A 14,326-nucleotide genomic window follows, 5' to 3' on the forward strand; every position below is an offset into this window, starting at 1 on the left:
GCGGGACCTTTGTGTCTGGCTTCCTGCCCTTGGGGGTTTGTAAGGTCTCTGTACCATGTATCAGTGGTCTGTGCTTTCAATGGCTGACTAACGTCCCCGTATGGACACCACACAGGTTTATCCCTGTGTCACCGACACCTATTTATGCTGCTTTCATTCACCTTTTGGTTGGTATGAATAATGCTGCTGTGAGCATCTATGTGCGAGTCTTTGTGTGGACTCTGAACTACAGCTTATATAAAAGTTGGTCCCAAGAAGTGGAGAGCAGCTGTGAAGAGCTAACCCGTGGACAACAAACAGAACTTAGGAAAGCCGTGAGGCTGCTGTGGAGGACTGCAGAGGAGGGAACTCCGTGGAACCTGCAGAGGTGGGAAGGAGCTGCTCTCTGCGGCTGACGAAAGGGCAAATCAAGTTTGTAGTTGGAAGGCAACTGGCATAAGTGGCGCCCACCTACTTCCAGGAGTCCCAGTGATTGGCACCTAGTAGGCACTCAATGAATGCTTGTTACAGATGGTGCTCTGCAACCCCGTCTAAGTCATTTCACCTGAGATAGCACTTTCTCCATCACTAACACGATGGGTTAAAGGGCTGGCTCAGCATGGTCTTGCAGCTGTCAGTCCAGAATTCTCTGTTTTCCTCCCTCACCTCTTAGAGCCAGGCTTCTTACTCACGTCTGCAAACTCAGCCCTGGCAGCACTGGTCGCAGTCGGTCCTCAGTGTACCGCATTCCACTTACACCGTGCACCAGTCTTCTCTGGAGCCTTTCCTTAGCTGCGTGCTTAGGCAGAAATTTGGCAATGCAAAACTATCCCATAAACAACTCAGTGTAAAAAAGCAGAACCTACCAGGTAATACAGGAAGGAGAGGTTGGTTGCAGCTGCACTTTTCACTCTACTGTCCTTCTTTTCAAACATTTTCAAGGTGTCTACAGCCTAGAAACAGAATGTCTGAAATGACTACCACTGCCGTACAGCGGTATCCAAAGGTGTGGGTGGGGAAGGGGCTGTGTGGAGCGGGAGACAGAGGGTACAGGACGGAGCAGCCGTAAGTTCAAGATGGCAGTTGGCAGGATGAGAATTTCATTCAAGAGAAGAATTCATCAAACAGAAAAAGACAAGCCTGACAACAAGAAATAACAATTGAATTTAGGAGCATATAGAGGGATTTAAAAGTTGATTAGACAGAGCTGAAGAAGGACTGAAGCCCCAGCAAGGGTCACTGTGAATACCGAGCCTCGTGAGTCAGAGAAGCATCCTCTTCACCCTGCATCATGCTGGGACAAGGACCTCAAAACTTTTCCCCAACTCAGTCCAACTTCTTCTTGACAGAATGTTCTAGGGCTTCTGGTTACAGCTATTTCAGACTAATCTGTGGGCCATTTTCCAACAGAGAACCCGAAAAGTTATATAAACACTATAACAACTTGGAAGGCACTGGAGAGCTACTGAGGTAACCAGAACTTGAAGACTGAGATCTCACAAAAGGTTCTGAATAAAGTACAGAAAAAGGATGAATATATTTTAAGAAAAATGTTCTTTAAAGAGGACACAAGACAGAGGCGAGCACAGGAAAAGGGCTTTTATAAATGTAACTGGGATGCTCAGAGGAGGAGGAAAGTGGATGGCCAAATAGTTCGAAATCAATAATAGAAAACAATTCTGGGAATGTTACCAAAATATTATCTAAAGTAAGTAAATATAACCCCATATTCAAGTCCTGAGATATGGAAGTACATGTTTAGCCACCTGCCAAGTCTGATATAATGCTATCTAAACAGTATATAGAACAGTTAGACACCCTACATGAACAGTGCATGGTTATCCAACCTAGAAATTATTTTGATAGGAGAAGGAAAAGGTGAAAAGGGATAGTGGGGTTTATTTTCTTCCTTTAAAAAAAAATACATTTCTGCTTGGCGTCTTAGTGTCTCTGTTTTATGGCATCACTTGTGTCCAAGCAAAAATCCTGCCTGCTTTTACTACCACCATCCGCTAAACCGACTGCAACTAACCAGAGGAATGTACCACACGAGGCTGGAGTCCAAGGTCGTACCAGTGAGCACGATGATCAGGTTTGGTTAGAATGAGAGTTTTTAAAATACTGGATTCCAAGGCTACCGGTGTGGCCCAGAGGTACAGTGCCTATCTAGAATGTATAAAGGTCTTGGTTTGATGTCTCACATCACAAAATAAACACACTAAATCTCACAATGTTGGTTCCCATATAAGTATGCTAGTACTCTTTTAAAGGGTTTTCAATGACCTTAAAAAACTGTTGGTCATTTCTAGGATAGTCTAACACCAAAAAAGAAACATCCTAACACCACATCTTGCCTTTTCAAACTGAGGAAGGAGGATCCACAGTGAGTTCGAGGCCAGAGTGGGCTTCACAGCAAAACTCTGTCTCAAAAACAAAGCAACCACACACACACACACACACACACACACACACACACACACACCAAACAAACAAACAAACAAACAACCCTCCCCCCTCAAACCAAACCAAAAAACCAACAAAAAATAAGCAAGCAAGCAAGCAAACAAACAGGAAAAAAAACAGGAGATAACAAGATCTGGGCTAATTTTAACCGAAGAAGTTAAGAGTGCTTTTTTTTTAATTTAAATTTTATTTTTTAATGTGTATTAGTGTTTGCTTGCATGTATGTCTTCACCACTTGTGTGCCTGGTGCCTGTGGAGGCCAGAAGAGGGCATTAAATCCCATGGAGCTGGAGTTACAGATGGTTGTAAGCTGCCACATGGGTGCTGGGAACCAATCCCAGGCCCTTCGGAGAACAGCCAGTCTCTTAACTGCTGAGCCAGCTCTCCAGCACCAAGAGTGCTTAGTTTTGGATGGACAGTTCTAAAACATGAACTATGGGAATGCACTATTAACCTGTTCTTAAAAAAAAAAAACTTAAAATAAAATGCCAAGATAAAAGAGATAAATACAATTTTCTCCACTGTGCCATCTGTAACAGTATACTTCATATTCATAAATTATTTTTCAGGTCCCAGGATCACTTCAGCAAGGTAACAGAGACCAGTTGGTGTCACATCATATGATTCTACTGCAACGGGGGTTGCAGTGGTTGTCTGTTTGATACAGGGTCTCATGGCACTCAGTTGACCTCAGACTTACCAATAGCTGAGGATGACCTTGAACTTCTGATCCTCCTGTCTCCACCTCCCCAGGGCTGAGATTACAGGCATGAGCCACTGAGTCTGACAGTGGCATTAAAAAAAAAGACCCATTTTGATTACTTTTCTAATTTTGTGTATGTGTGTCCTTGTGTGGTTATGTACATCTGAGTGCAGGTGGCCTAGGAGTCCAGAGGAGAGTCAGGTCCCCAGGAGCTGGATTTACGGGCAGCTGTGAGCCTCCAGATGTGGGTGCTGGGAACCGAACTCAGAACTTCTGCAGAAGCATGTGCTCTTACCCTCTGAGCTGTCTCTCCAGCCCCCGGTGTGACGATAAAGTGACAGGACAGAGGTGAGGACTCTCTGGAAGTCTTCAGTGCTTTGTAAACACTAAGAGACTTAAGGATGGCGAATGGATCCACACAATTAGCCACCTCCTGGTACTGCAGCCTATCGACTATTTAACTACTACATGAACACAGGATTGCTTCACTCTGTTCTCATGCTCTGAGGGAAGGGTGTTCTCCCCAGTCTCTGCAGTTACTCCTTTCTCCTGTCTTCCAGACAAGAGGAGGGTCCTTCAGTCAGGAAGAAAAGAGAAAGCACAGGCTTGGACAGTGTGGAAAAGACGCTGAGGCTTCCCCTGAACCTTGCTGTCTGGGTCGAATGAAGTTTTGAGTCGCAGGTACACAGGACACCCATCATCAGCTTATGAACTAGGAAACCATGGCCATTCCGCCTGCTCTCTTTTGGTATCCCCTCTTCTTCTTCTTAAAACTCTGCAATCCTCTGCTTCTGTCTCAGCTCTGCTCTACTTGAGCGAGCACCGAAAGGAACAAAATACTCCACCCCACCCCTAGACAACAAGATAGTAGCCTGCCAGTGAGGGAAGCCAGGGTTCCAAGCCAGTGTCTATCACAGGGAAAAACTCGAAACAGCCTCTAAGAAAGCTGCTCAGAGAGGACAAGACAAGACCATCAGACTGCTATTTGGGCTCCCTGCACACACCAGCTTCTACATGCCTTAGCTCTCTGCAGAGCAGTCTGGGAATTTCAAGGCCTCAACCAGCACAAGGTTTGGTAATTTAAGAATATGCTATATATGGGAAGTATTTACGTTTTAAGAAACAGAACCAACATATTAAAAACTTGTCAGAGTTTATGGGTGGGGGTAGAGCTCAGGGGTAGGGCACTTCAATAACATTCTAGAAAGGAGTTTCCCTGTATTCACTGCCTGGACCAACGGACCGGAGAAATGCCGCTGCACTTACTTGGTTAAAGTCCTTTTGTCTCAAGTATGTAATTGCTTTGTTAATCTCCAGATCGTTGGCCAGCTCCACGTACTGAGAAGCCTTCACCACTTCCACACACCTATGAGAAAGGTGAGACAAAGGGGGATTTGCTTTCATTTCACTATCCATGTTGTTGACTCGGCTCCTCTCTCTCCAAGTGTGCGTGCGTGTGTGTGTGTGTGTGTGTGTGTGTGTGTGTGTGTGTGTGTGTGTGGTGTGTGTGTGTGTGTGTGTGTGTGTGTGTGTCTGCACAATGTATGTACCCATCTGTTGGGTGCACACATGTACATGCGTGTGTGCACATATGGAGACCGGAGGTCAAGGTCAGCTGCCATCCTCCATCATTCTCCACCATGACCTTGGCAACTCTTACGAGAGAAAGCATTTAACTGGGGCCTGGCTTACAGCTTCAGAGACTTAGTCCATTATCATCATGGTGGGCTGCTTGGCAGCAGGCATGGCAGGCGTGGTGCTGGAGAAGCAGGTGAGAGCTACATCCTGTTCTGCAGGCAGAGAGAGAGCCTGAGCCTGGCATGGGCTTTTGAAACCTCAAAGCCCACCCCCGGTGACACACTTCCTCCAATAAGGCCACATTTTTCCTATTCTTTCTAATAGTGCCACTCCATGGTGACTAAACATTCAAATATATGAGCCTATGAGGCCATTCTTATTCAAACAAAAACACTTGTCAATTTTAAAAAGAATTAGCTGGGCACTTTTAATCTCAGCACTCAGGAGACAGAGGCACGTGGATTTCTATGAGTTCAAGAGCAGCCTGGTCTACAGAGCGAGATTCAGGACAGCCAGGGCCACACAGAGAAACCAGTCTCAAAAAAAAAATAAATAAATAAAATAAAATAAAATAAAACAATTAGCCAGGCAGTGGTGGCACACACCTTTAATCCTAGCACTAGGGAGGCAGAGGCAGGTGGATTTCTGTGAGTTCAAGCCCAGCTTGGCCTACAAAGTAAGTTCCAGGATAGCAAATGCTGTTATATAGAGAAACCCTGTTTTGAAAAACAAAACAAACAAACAAACAAAAACCCAAAAAGAAGAAAAACAACACAGGAAACAGATTATTTCATTACACCTGCTTCAGTGAATAAAGCAAAAGAGCCAGGCGAAGTGGCGCATGCCTTTAATCCCAGCACTCAAGAGGCAGAGCCAAGCAGATCTCTGTGAGTTCGAGGCCAGCCTGGTCTACAGAGTGAGTTCCAGGATAGCCACCAAAACTATATAGAGAAACCCTGTCTCGAAAAACCAAATAAAATAAAGCAAAATAATATTTGTCATTAAGGGTATGGTTCAGTGGCCTAGACCATAATTCAAAACAAGGAATCCCTTTCTTTCATAGAACCTTTTCCTGAAAAGCCTCATATATAAAAGAGTCTGTCTGCCTGAAACAGGGACAGAGGACTTGAGGCCCTTTCTGCACTATACCCCATCTGGAGACAAGGTTCATGAAATTTGAGTTCCAAAAGAATAATCTGGAAACCCAGGTATACACAGCAAATATTTATTAAAATTCTACTACACGTCAGACGTTATTTTTGGTACAGGGGCTGCAAGAGTGAATACAATACTGTCCCTCCCCTGTGAGGAAAGAGCAGTAAAGCCAGCTCTGTACAAAGGAATTCCGCAGATACTGCAGCTCGGTTTGGAGGACAACAAGCATGAATGACTTGAGAAAAGAAAAGGTATCCTAGGATGGATAAACAACACGTCTAAAGATGGAGAGGACCAGCAAACCGGACCTACTGAAGAGACTCAATTGCTACATGGGCCAGAAAGCACTCAGGAAGTGGAAAGAGAGATGGCCTGAGAAGCAGGTGGAAGCCACATCCTTCAGAGCCTCTGGAGAGTGAGACAAGAATGCTCATTGTACTCTCAAAGTCCCAGACAAGATCGAGGAGAGTAAGAAATTGAGTGTCGGTGCAAGTTCTACACTCAGAAAAATTACTCTACCATCAGATGATAGGTAGACAGGATGAATGTGTTCTGAACAAAGAGGTTTGACTTATACAGCACATAGAAGAGGATACAGGTCATTCTGAGAGAAAAGGAGGCAGAATTGATATGTGGCTACTGAGATAAAGGCCAAGGAGCTAAGTTTAGATTTCTGGCTTAGACAGTTGGTTAATTAGTGGTATCATTGCCTCAGATGGACAATTCAGGATGGGACATGTAAATACACGTTAACACAGGTTAAAAGTGAAGATATGCTTGGGACTACAAAGTCTGAACTATACAGAACATTGAGAAGACAGGCTGAGCTGGCAGCTGAACAAGTGAGCCTGCAATACAACACTGAGTTTTAGAAAAAGTTTTTGGGATTTGACAGATATAAGGGACAGTAAGAGGTAGAAATGCTGAACTGAAAACTTTTCCACTCACATGTCCAACACAGACTGTCTAGAGGCCTCTACACAAAGCAAGTTTCTGCTTCTCTTAGCACAAAAACTAGCTGTCTTACATTTAACTCAATCCTGTGACCGACCTAATGGGCACAAAGCTGTCGGACATTTCAGACTCTGTTGTGAGGCGTGTCCAGGTTCACACTGCACCCTGAATGCAGCAGCAGGGAGGAGGCTCTCTCAACCTCCTCAGGTCCCACTACTTGCTGTCACAGCACACAGAATTGGACCAGTTCATCACAAAGAGCAGTCTGAAGGACACAGATAAAGAATGTGATGATGGCTCAGTGAGATGGCTCAGTGGTTAAAGCTCTTGCTGCAGACAACTTGAGTCTGACTTCGAGAGCCAACCTAAAGGAAGGGGAACGGACTTCACAGAGTGGTCCTCCGACTTCTCTATGCACACCATGACACCCACACCCACACACAATGGGTGAGATCAAAAGGGTCCTCAGCAAACTGGAGGAGTCTGGGGTCTTCCACTTTAAGATCTAAATATTTTGAGCAATGTATGTGTGAAGGGCTGCAGGCATCTGGAACACTGAGACTACTCTTCCTTCTCTTTAGAATTTTCTCCTTCCCTCCATATCTATCTGTACTAATTCTTCAGTTCTCAACTCAGATGTCAATACAAGATTTCTGTGGCCCCAGTTTATAAATTAGGCACTCCGACTAAGTTCGAGCAGAGTGCCCTAGAAAGTGTTACTTTATATCAGGGCAATAATCACTTAGATTTCTTTGTTATAATTGGTGTAATTATTTGTCAGCTTAGTTCAACTGTAAACTTCTTGAATGAAAGAAACTAAAAAAATTTTGACTTATCACTAGCCTCAATAAACAAGTATTTGTTTTTGTTGTGGCTGTTGGCTTTCTAAGTATGATACTAAATCATAAATGACAAGGAAGACTGATTAAACTCTTCCTGGAAAATAATTTATAGCAATTCCTTGTTAGAATAAAACTTTTTCAGAATGAAGACACCTGACAGAAATAACACAAAGTGTAAGAGATTAGAGACAATCAATCATGGTTTTGTTGATCACTATTACCAACGAAGCTGTCAGGGGAACAACCTGTGTTGTACCCCTAAGTGAGCATCATGTTTTTCTCCCGTGTGGTTTTCCAGCATGTGACAGGCAATTCCATTAGTATGATATATGTATGGAACTTTAAAAGCAGACCCTAGTGCCAGGAATTGACCTCATTCTTTACCATCTGCGTAACTGAAACTAGTTATAACCCGGCTTCAAAGAAGGTACTTTTGTCTTGACCATTTTATAAATTCCAAATTTCTCACTCAAATCATGTGATTTTGCAACCACCTCAGACCATGCTTCTCTCAGGAAGTACACCATCCCCAGAAAGGGTACTCTGTGCAATCCTTGAAGATCTGTCGGTCTCTCTTGGTCTAACAGTATACTGGACCCAGTTCTCTTGTACTGGGGTCAGGTTGTTTGGGATACATATACATACAGTCAAATGGTGTAGGTGAGGGTGTCAAAACCAGCAGTTTCTCAACAAACAGTGTCGGGAACACTAGCACTTTACACACAAAAGAACGAGGCTGGGTCCAACCTTGACTTAATTCAGTTACGAAAGTTAACTTAAAAGTGATCAAAGACCTAACTGTAAGACCTAAAACCACATAACTTTTGGAAAGAAACATAAGGCAAAAGTCTTAAGGCAGGGCTGGTAAGATGGCTCTGCAGGTAAAGGCATGTGCTGCCAAGCCTCCCAACCTGAGTTCTATCCCGGGAATCCACATGGTGGAAAGAGAAAACTGACTCCCATAAGTCTGACCCCCACGTGCACACTGGCATGCTCATGCCCCTCCCCTCAAATAAATATGAAAAAAAATCAAGACATTTGGCTGCCAATTATATCTTGGATATGCCACCAGAAGCACAGTCGATAAAAGAAAAAACAGATAAAGTTTGTGCAAAAAAGCAATCCACAAAATGTGAGAAACTATTTGTGAATCACAGCTGGTATTAATATCTAGATCCAGAGAATTCCTAAAACTCAACAACAAAATGACAACACGATTCTAAAATAGCAAGACTTGAAGAGACAGGTCTCTAAAGAAGACATACAATGTCTGATAGGCTCATAAAAAATATGCTGAACAATACAAGCCATTAGTGATTATCTCAAAATGACGAGGTAAAATGCCCCCACCTATGAGGATGGCATACTGTTGAAAGCTTCACCCTCTGAGATCAGAAACAAGACAAAACCATCTACATCACCACTGAAATGGATGGATGCCCTTCTAGGACAAAGAAGCTCTGCCGAGCGTGGTGGCAGAGGCAGGAGGACTGTAAGTTTGAGGCTAGCCTAGGATACACAGGAAAACTGTCTCAAAAACCAACAAACAGAGCAGGGAGATGATGGCACAGTGGGTAAAGTGCTTGCCAACAAAACATGAGTTCAAATCCCTAGAAGCCAGATGGACAGTGGGAGCATCTGCGACTCCAGCACTCCTCTGAGAACATCGGAGGAAGACACAAGAGAGGACCAGCCAACCAGACAAACACAGTGGGGAGGAAAACAAGAGAGACCCTGTCTCAAACAGGTTCAGAGGGTGAGGTCCAACATCCAAGGTTGTCTCCTGACTCCTGCAGTACACACAAACGCATACACACACACACACACACACACACACACACACACACACACACACATCCCCCACAAGCAAAGCATAAAGGTCAACAAGAAAAATGAAACGGTGATTATCTGTAGATGGCATAAGTGTAGATATTCAAAGAGCATTTAGAGATAGCTACTCAAGTTAATAAACTAATTGTTGGGGGCTGGACAGATAGCTCAGGGGTTAAGAGAATATACTACTTTTTCAGAGGACCTGAGTTCTATTCCCAGCACACATAGTGGGCAGTTCACAGCCCCTAACTCTAGCTCCAGGGAATTCTGGCCTCCATGGGCACCAGCACCAGCATGTGCACATACACACATATACATACACATACTTCTTAAAAACAGTGAAAAAGAGCCGGGCAGTGGTGGTGCACACCTTTAATCCCAGCACTCGGGAGGCAGAGCCAGGCAGATCTCTGTGAGTTCAAGGCCAGCCTGGTCTACAGAGCGAGATCCAAGACAAGCACCAAAACTACATGGAAAAACCCTGTCTTGAAAAAAAAACAAAAACAAAACAAAACAAACAAACAAACAAACAAACCCCAAAAACAAAAAAACAAAAACAAAAAAAACCCAAAAAAACCCAAAAAATAAGATAATTTGTTAAGGTCAATGGGTAAAAGAAAAATACATTAAAAATTGTATGACTATGTATCAGCAAAACAAGTAAAAATTTCAATTTAAAAACTGAGATATTTACAACAAAAATAATACCAAATGGGACAAATGTAACAAAAGATATACTAGACTTAAAACTAAAATGTGTTACTGAAAGAAATTTAAATAAATGGAGGCATATATCATGTTCATGGGTTGGAATGCTCACAATACAAGGGTGTTGCCTCTCCCTCTCCTCATCTGCTGACTGCAGTGGCATTCTAAGCACATCCCCTCCCAGGTCAAAAGAGTGAGAAGAAAATCTACAGAGTGGGAAAAGATTGTTGGGAAGCACTTACTTGATACAGGACTAAAACAAAAAATATGTAAAGGACTCCTGAAACCAAACAATAACAAACAAAACCCATAAAACTGGCCTGGGCAGGATGGTGTGCTCCTGCAACCCTAGGATGCAGAAGGAGGCAGGAGGACTCAAAGTCCCAGGGTAGCCTGGGCTACATAGTGGGTTCGAGACCAGCCTGAATCACACGGGGACTCAAAGAAAAAAAGAAAAAAAAAATCCAAGGGCTGGTGATGGCTCATTTAACCTGCATAAGGTCCTGGGCTCCATCCCCAGTACAGCCAATAAATAATTATAAAAGTGAAATTTAGCAAAGAACTGATCATATAAAATGACCACTTAGCAAATAAGAAAGCCTTAGAAAAGATGCTTGATTTCACTAGGAAATTATACATTACAGTGCCAATGAGATACTACTCCACATCGAGTGGAAAAGACAACACTCAAGACACCACCACCAAACTCTGGCAAGGATGTAGAGCAACACTGCTGGGCGGGGGGGGGGGGGGGGGGGGGGGGGGGGGGGGGGGATTCAGAGTGGTGCAGATGCTCTGGAAGACAGTGAGCAGTGCCTGACAACATGACCTGGCTGTCACATTCCTTGGTGTTTACTCAAGAGTTGAAAACTTATGTTCAAACAGAAACCTACCCATGGATGTTTTTTAACTGTTATTCACAGCTGCCAAAATTTAGAAGCAACCAAGGTGTCCTTGGATGGTCAATGAGTAGATACTTATAAAATGAAACATTACTAAGAATTAGAATGTAGCAAACCTCAAAAATACGTGGAAGAAACTTACAGACATGCTACTACATGTCAGAGCTAACATGAGAAAGCTACATAATATATGAATTCAACACTATGACAGTCAGGAAAAGAAAAAATTGTGGAAGCAAAATACAGCTCCAGGTAGCCAGGGTTGTGAGCTGACGGAGGAATGAGCAGGGGAGATACTCTGGTGATACATCAAAGACACACGCGTCATGTTTCATAGCACAAAGGGAAGTCTGAACCACAGGCCTGGGGTAATGACGGTGTGTCTATATAGGCTTATCAACACAATACAGTATGGAATGTTGTTGGTAAGGTAGTCTTCATTGTGCACCTGGAATTGCAATGATTGTAGCCTGGGAACTCTTTTCCAAATTGTACTCTGTTTAAATAGGCCTACAATAAATCTCCTGGCGTCAGATTCCCGAAGTTTGATCTAGCCTGACCAAGTTGAACTAAACCAAGTTTACTTCACATGGATCACTTCCCTGCCAGCAGGAGAGCTTGCAGGGATCCCCCTTGCTTAGTTCCACATCTGCATAGTTCAGATTTCAATGGGCTAAAATGTTTCACAGCAAAACTAGTAACCACTTAAAATACAACCCCATGGCTACCATTGAAAAACCTTTTAAGTGGAAATGAGCTTCAGAAAGCTGGTTTGAATGAACAGAAAGTAGTCTTTGGACCTCAAAACTGCTTCCCTTTAACTGAATAATTTTAAACATACAAACACAGAACTTCCCAAGAAGCTAAATTAAATGGAAGACTTGATTGGCATCTTTCTTAGGAATGTCAGTTTAAAATGATAGATAAACAGAACAGATATCAAATAGCTTAATTTAAATGTTTTATTTAATTCCATGTCTTCAAAGTTCTCCAAACACTGAACAGCTGTCATGTCTTGAAAAGACTGTGGCTTAATCATAGCAGTTAGTGAAGAGCAGGAAAGGAGCAAAAGGCAGAAAGCCTAACAATGACGGTCATGTGGAATGTTTCCCCGCATACACATGACTCAGAGTCCCGCCTGTTTGCAGCCTTACTTCACTCTCACCCACCCCTCAGCCCCCGTGGTAATTCCCACTTGCCCTTTCCCTCTCGTTCCATTTCTTTATATTAAGTGTACAAATAATGTCATCGTCAGATACCCCACCTCTCCTCTTTCACATGTGAAGTAGGAACCTTTTCTGCCTCTAGCCACTTTAAGGATGCAGACATGGTCTACTGTTCTGAGCAGGAGTACAGGTTAGGAAAAGGGTTCCAATGCATGTGCTCAAATCTGGCCACTTTGCCCTGAGTCACAGCAGTAGAATCTCCATAGGTTTTCTTGGGCAAACCATCTTCTTCTCAAAGTAGGAGATAATTTCCCCCAAATTCTTCCTTTAATTCTCTTATGCTTTACACATCTCACTCACCTCCTGGACCCAGGTATTTTCTAGAAGGCTGTGGACTAAGACTTCTGATATATTTCACGGCCCAAATTCACACTCCAACTTGGAGAACAACTCAGGTTTGGCTATGCAGTGCCCCAAGGACACCAGACTGTGTGGTCATCCCGCATCACACCCCTCAGAGGGGCCTCAAAGACTAACTAGCTCCATCTCTGCCTCCTGGATACCCAGTGTCCTCCCTATGGTTCTCTTCACAACAGCATATCACAGGGTGACAGAGGATGCTCAGAGCCTCCCAGACTTCCTGAATGCAGATGGAATATGGCAACAGATCCCAAGATGGTAGGCAAATGGCAGGTTCAGAGACAAAGGCCTGAGATAGTCTTTATCTCAATCATAAACTCTAAGGTTGTTTCCAAAGAGTATTGCCCACTAAGTTTTCTCTATCTGCAAGTATATTTATGTACATATAAAAGCCATATGGACAAATATAGCTTATATGTGTATATTATAACATGGATATAAGATATTCACCTATAAACACACACACACACACACACACACACACACACACACACACACATATATATATATGTACATGTCAATCACTGCCAAATCCTGCAAGGTTTGAGTCCTGGAACCCTGACTAGAGGTGGTGAGGACAGGAAAGACAGACACACATTTATGAGGTACAGTACAGCACATGGGGTTGGCTAGTCTTGGTAGGAAGTCTCTGTGGGTGATCAGTCTCAGGCAGTAAGCACTGGAGAAGGAAATTGTAGTTGCTTGTCTTTGCACACTCTGACCAATCACTCTGACTCCCCAGGAAAGCTTTGCCACCCCCCTTCAGCCTGGCCCATAGAGGCTGTTACCAACAGGACAATATGTCAACAGTGCCCTAGGTCGAAGGCCTTGGAGTCCTCAGTATGTGCCCAGGTGAACAATGCACATTTCTCCAGGTCTCCCTTTGCTCCCTACAAATTATAATTTTTAAAGATTATATAAGGTAATTTTATGAATATATATATATATATATTTTTTCAAGCTACTAAAATCAAATTTGTACCTGACTTTCCTGTTATCTGAGAACTAGCAAAAAAAAAAAAAAAAAAAGGGTGGGGGAAGCTTTTGGCTTTTGAGATAGGGTCTCATGTAGCCCAGACTGGCCACAAACTTGTTATATATATAGTTAAGGATGGCCTTGAATTCCTGATCTCCACCTCCCATATTCTGGGATTATAGGCAGAATTTTTGGTTTTTCAAGACAGGATTTCTCTGTGTAGCCCTGGCTATCCTGGAACTTGCTCTGTAGACCAGGCTGGCCTTGAACTAAGAGATTCACCTGTCTCTGTCTCCTGAGTGCTGGGATTAAAGGACTGAGCCATCACCTCCCAGCATTTTTGTTTTGTTTTGTTTTTCGAGACAGGGTTTCTCTGTCTAGTTTTGGTGCCTGTCCTTGAACTTGCTCTGTAGACCAGGCTGGCCTTGAACTAAGAGATTCACCTGTCTCTGCCTCCTGAGTGCTGGGATTAAAGGCGTGTGCCACCGCTGCCTGACACATTTTTTTTTTTTAATCAGAAGGTCTCATATAAAGGAATGGGTGCCTATCTAGATAACAAATAGGAAAATAAGACACATTTTAGGTTGCAAATGAAATCTTGAAAGTTCCTTCACAATAAGAACTATAGTAAGGGGCTGATGGCTCTG

At 43.3% G+C, this 14,326-nt stretch overlaps 1 protein-coding gene across 3 annotated transcripts in view; it reads right to left on the reverse strand.

Moving 5' to 3' along the window:
• Ift88 (intraflagellar transport 88) overlaps positions 1-14,326 on the reverse strand; it is a 107,048-nt gene that overhangs the window by 55,994 nt on the left and 36,728 nt on the right. For all 3 annotated transcript variants that reach the window (XM_059273570.1, XM_059273569.1, XM_059273568.1), the window contains exons 15-16: positions 4,412-4,511; positions 846-932 (exon numbers count right to left, since the gene is read on the reverse strand). In XM_059273570.1, the coding sequence (XP_059129553.1) occupies positions 846-932; positions 4,412-4,511 (187 nt within the window). The remainder of the gene's footprint in view (positions 1-845; positions 933-4,411; positions 4,512-14,326) is intronic.

This window comes from Peromyscus eremicus, chromosome 9 (assembly GCF_949786415.1).
Source record: "Peromyscus eremicus chromosome 9, PerEre_H2_v1, whole genome shotgun sequence".
NCBI lineage: Eukaryota > Metazoa > Chordata > Mammalia > Rodentia > Cricetidae > Peromyscus > Peromyscus eremicus.